This window comes from Chrysochloris asiatica, unplaced genomic scaffold, assembly GCF_000296735.1.
Source record: "Chrysochloris asiatica unplaced genomic scaffold, ChrAsi1.0 scaffold00144, whole genome shotgun sequence".
NCBI classification, from domain to species: Eukaryota; Metazoa; Chordata; class Mammalia; order Afrosoricida; family Chrysochloridae; genus Chrysochloris; species Chrysochloris asiatica.
This window is the reverse complement of record NW_006408662.1, coordinates 2,834,430-2,838,306: the sequence shown is the minus strand read 5'-3', so window position 1 is coordinate 2,838,306 and position 3,877 is coordinate 2,834,430. Positions and strand designations below refer to the sequence as shown.

Below are 3,877 nucleotides of genomic sequence, written 5' to 3'. Positions count from 1 at the left end.
TGAGACCAGGAGAACTAGATGGTGCCTGGCTACTACTGCCGACTGCCTGGAAAGAGATCTTAAGGAGATCGTGATTAGAATGGGAGCAAAATGTGGAATAAAACTCAAAATTCTAATAAAGACAAGGCTTACTGGTCTAAAAGAAACTGGTAGAACCCCCAAGATTATGTTCCTTAGACATTCTTCAGGCCTGGAAGTCAGCTTACCCTGTATATGGCCCAACTGTCAGTTAAACAGTTGCTTGACTGGTCAACTATATGAGAGCAAAATGGTAGCATCTACCCAGCGGTAAATCTCAGAAGGCAGGCAGAGACAAGAAAGACGGATGAATGGAAATGGTCAACACAGAGAAGAAGGGAAAGTGCTGTTAACTGTGGGGATTGCTGTCAATGTCATGGACCAAAACATGTATGGGTTATTGAATGGAAAACCAATTTGCTCTGTAAACGTGCACTCAAATCACAATAAAAAAATTGAAATCAATCCAGTTTGAACTTCGAGCAGCTCACTGTTGATATATAGCTACAACTATTTTTCAATTATCTTAAAAAGTTTTAGTAGTGTGTGATAGTAATTTTCACATTCCATGTTAACACCTTTTTTTAGACTGAACATGAATATGGATCTCATCCAGTCAATTGGCCAGGTAGTTTGTCTTCCAGATTTCTTTACATAGATGAGTGAAGGTTTCCAGGGCTGCACCAGTTTGTTGAAAGATTTCAGTTTGTTTTCCATCAATTGCTGGAGTCTCATTACTTTCCAATGCCTTCAGTGCACATTGGACTTCTTCCTTCAGTACCATTAGCTCTTGATCACATGCTACCTCTTGAAATCATGGACCATAAACCATTTCTTTTTGGTACAGTGACTCTATTTATTCCTTCTATTTTCTTTGGTACTTTCTGCATCATTCAATAGTTTGCCTTTGTTGGTTCTGTTAAGTGCTGTCAAGTTGGTTCTGACTCATAACCATCCTGTATAGGATTTCCAAGAAGCAGCTGATGGATTTGAGCCACCAACCTTGTGGTTCCCAGTCCAGTGCTGATCCTACAGCGCCACACCAGGAGTTCATGTGTCAAATCTGTTCTTGAGATGGTCTCTAAATTCAGGTGGGATATATTCAGGGTCATATTTTGGCTCTTGTGGACTTGTAATTTTCTTTAGCTGCATAAGTATAATTCATCTGTTTCACAGTCTTCCTCTGGTCTTGTTTTAGCTAATGATAAGGAGATGTTCCACCATCTTTTCCCATAGATGTAGTCAATTTGATTTCTGTGTATTCCATCTGGTGAGGTTCATGTGTGTAGTCGTCTTTTATATGGTTTAAAAAGACATTTGTAATGAAGGGGTCATTGGTATTGCCAAATTCCATCATGCAATCTCAAGCCTCATTTCTATCACCAAGGCCATATTTTCCAACTACTAATCCTTCCTCTTTGTTTACAGCCTTTACATTCCAATCACCAGTAATGAACAATATATCTTGATTGCATGTTTGATCAATTTTAGACTGAAGGAAATAGAATTCTTCAATTGCATCATCACTGGCTCAGTAATCGGTACATAAATGGGAATAATAGTGGTATTAGCTGGTCTTGTAGGGGTATGGATATTATCCTATCACAGACAGCATTGTATTTCAAAATAGATCTTAAAATGTTCTTTTTGATGATGAATGCAACACCATTCTTATTCAATTTGTTATTCCCTATATATGATTGTCAGATTCATATGATTGTCAGATTCAAAATAGCCAGTACCAGTCCATTTCAGCCTACTAATGCCTAGGATAAGGAGTTCTGGTAGCATAGTGTTTACAAATTGGGCTGCAAACCACAAGGTCAGCAGTTCGAAAATACCAGCTGTTCCACAGAGGAGAGATGAGGCTTTCTGCTCCCGTAAAGATTTACAGCCTTGGAAAACCTGTACAGGGTCGCTGTTAGTCAGAACCGACTCCACGGCACATAACCACCACCAATGCCTAGGATGTTAAGTGCCTTCAAGTCGGGTTCCAACCCATAGTGATGCTGTATAGGGTTTCTGAGGAGCATGTAGTATACAGCTCTCCTGGGGGTTTGTTGTGGATGCTCACTGGGATGTGTCCAGTGACCTGTTTCTCCCCAGGTGCATGCTGTAACCCCGAGGCCTTCAGTTATGGGGTGGAAGCTTATGAAGCCTGCAAGAAGAGATCTCTGGCCAGAGATATCATTGACGAGCAGAAAAAGGTTCAGGAAGCCGACCTAGTGATATTTCAGGTTTGTGTCCCCTCTGTTGTGTATGCAGGATTTGAGCCAACCATGTACCAACTCATCCCAAATGATGATTTCCAGCTTCTCACAGTGGTGTTAAGTTGAGCACACTTGCATACTCATCTGTTGTCCACTTGAATGCGGGAATCATATCTCCAGCATCACCATTTAAATTGCTGACCCATAAGCACAGATCCATGAAGGACTTCCCTTTAGCCCACTGGCCCAGGATCTGTTGCTTCCCCACCCCCCAGATTAGTCATTTGGAGGGCACCTTGTTTCCTCTCCTCTCACCTGCTCCTTGTACTCACTCACACATTGGCCAGGAGGGGAAGCCTCTCGGCTGGGAACTGCACCTCACTGCGCATCTCCCCTCTACACACCAGTGACCCGATTCTCTAGATTGCAAACAGCATCCAAGGAAGGGATCGGATTGGCCCAGACTGCTTGAGGGCAGCAAGTGACTGGGAGAACAAGACAACCCTGTACTGGGGCTGGCCTATCTTTTAGACGTGAGGAATCAGTAGGCCAGGTTCTGTCTAGACAAACCCACATGTCCAGAAGATGAAGGTCACAAGCCCTTCAAGAAGGAATGGGAATTATGGGAGGAGAAGGTCCTTTCCCTCCTCCTCAGCCCAGTCCAGGTTTGCTCCCATCACCCTCCTCAGTGATCCCCTCTCTAAGTAGAAGACCTGGAGCAGCTGTCCTAGTCAGCCAGCCCAGGCAGAGCTGCCCATGGAAACAGGCAGCTACAGAGAGCCACAGCCCATGCCTCCTACAGATTTCGTCCTTCTCTCTCCCCTCTTCAACTTGTCTTCTCCCTTCAGTGTCTCTCCTCTCCTGAGACTCCTCCCAAGGTCTCCACTGTTTATTTTCTTATTCCACAGGACTAGACATTTTCTTCTACACCCGAGCACACTGCCACCACACCTACATCTTCCCAGGCACTTCCTCTGTGTCCCACATGGCAGTGTACCCTGGGATTCTCCGAGGAGGAACTAGTAGCGGCCCTGGACTGTGAACCATAAGGTCAGCAGTTCAAACGCACCAGCTGCTCCTCAGAACCCTATACAGGGTCACTATGAGTTGGAACCGACTCGACAGTACTTAACAACAACATTTGTCAAGTCAGAAAAAGGAGGCACAGAAAGGTCAAGCAGCTTACCAATACCACACAGCAATAGGGCTCCAGTTTCAATGCCAAGTCCTGGGTTTGATTTCTACTGAAAGCACATGATACATGAGCTTCTACTGCACTAACAAAATATTGTCTGTGTGCATTTCCCTTTATAGACACACCATTAGATAGCATTAGGGATTATATGGGAACCAAAGTGGAGTTAAAGGAAAATCTTAGTACTCACATGTCTAATCAGATTATGCTGGTGTTGTTAGAGCCACCAAGTTGGTGCCACCTATCATGCGTGACCCTGTGTGTGTCCCACCTATAGTGACCCTGTATACGGTTTCCAAGGAGCGATTGGTGAGCTTGAACTGCCAGCCTTGCAGTTGAAACCAACGTTTCAGTCCAGCGCATTAACCCACAGCGTCACACCAGGATTCCCTAATCAGAGGATGTTATTGTTAAGTGCCTTTGAGTCGGTTCTGACCCATAGTGACCCTGTATA

The 3,877-nt window shown here is 44.3% G+C and overlaps 1 protein-coding gene across 1 annotated transcript in view; it reads left to right on the top strand.

The window, feature by feature from the left end:
* The window catches only part of LOC102820173 (ribosyldihydronicotinamide dehydrogenase [quinone]-like), a 67,276-nt gene that overhangs the window by 35,031 nt on the left and 28,368 nt on the right, over positions 1–3,877 (top strand). Inside the window, exon 2 of the mRNA XM_006870576.1 lies at positions 2,125–2,255. Coding sequence (XP_006870638.1) covers positions 2,125–2,255 — 131 coding nt within the window. The remainder of the gene's footprint in view (positions 1–2,124; positions 2,256–3,877) is intronic.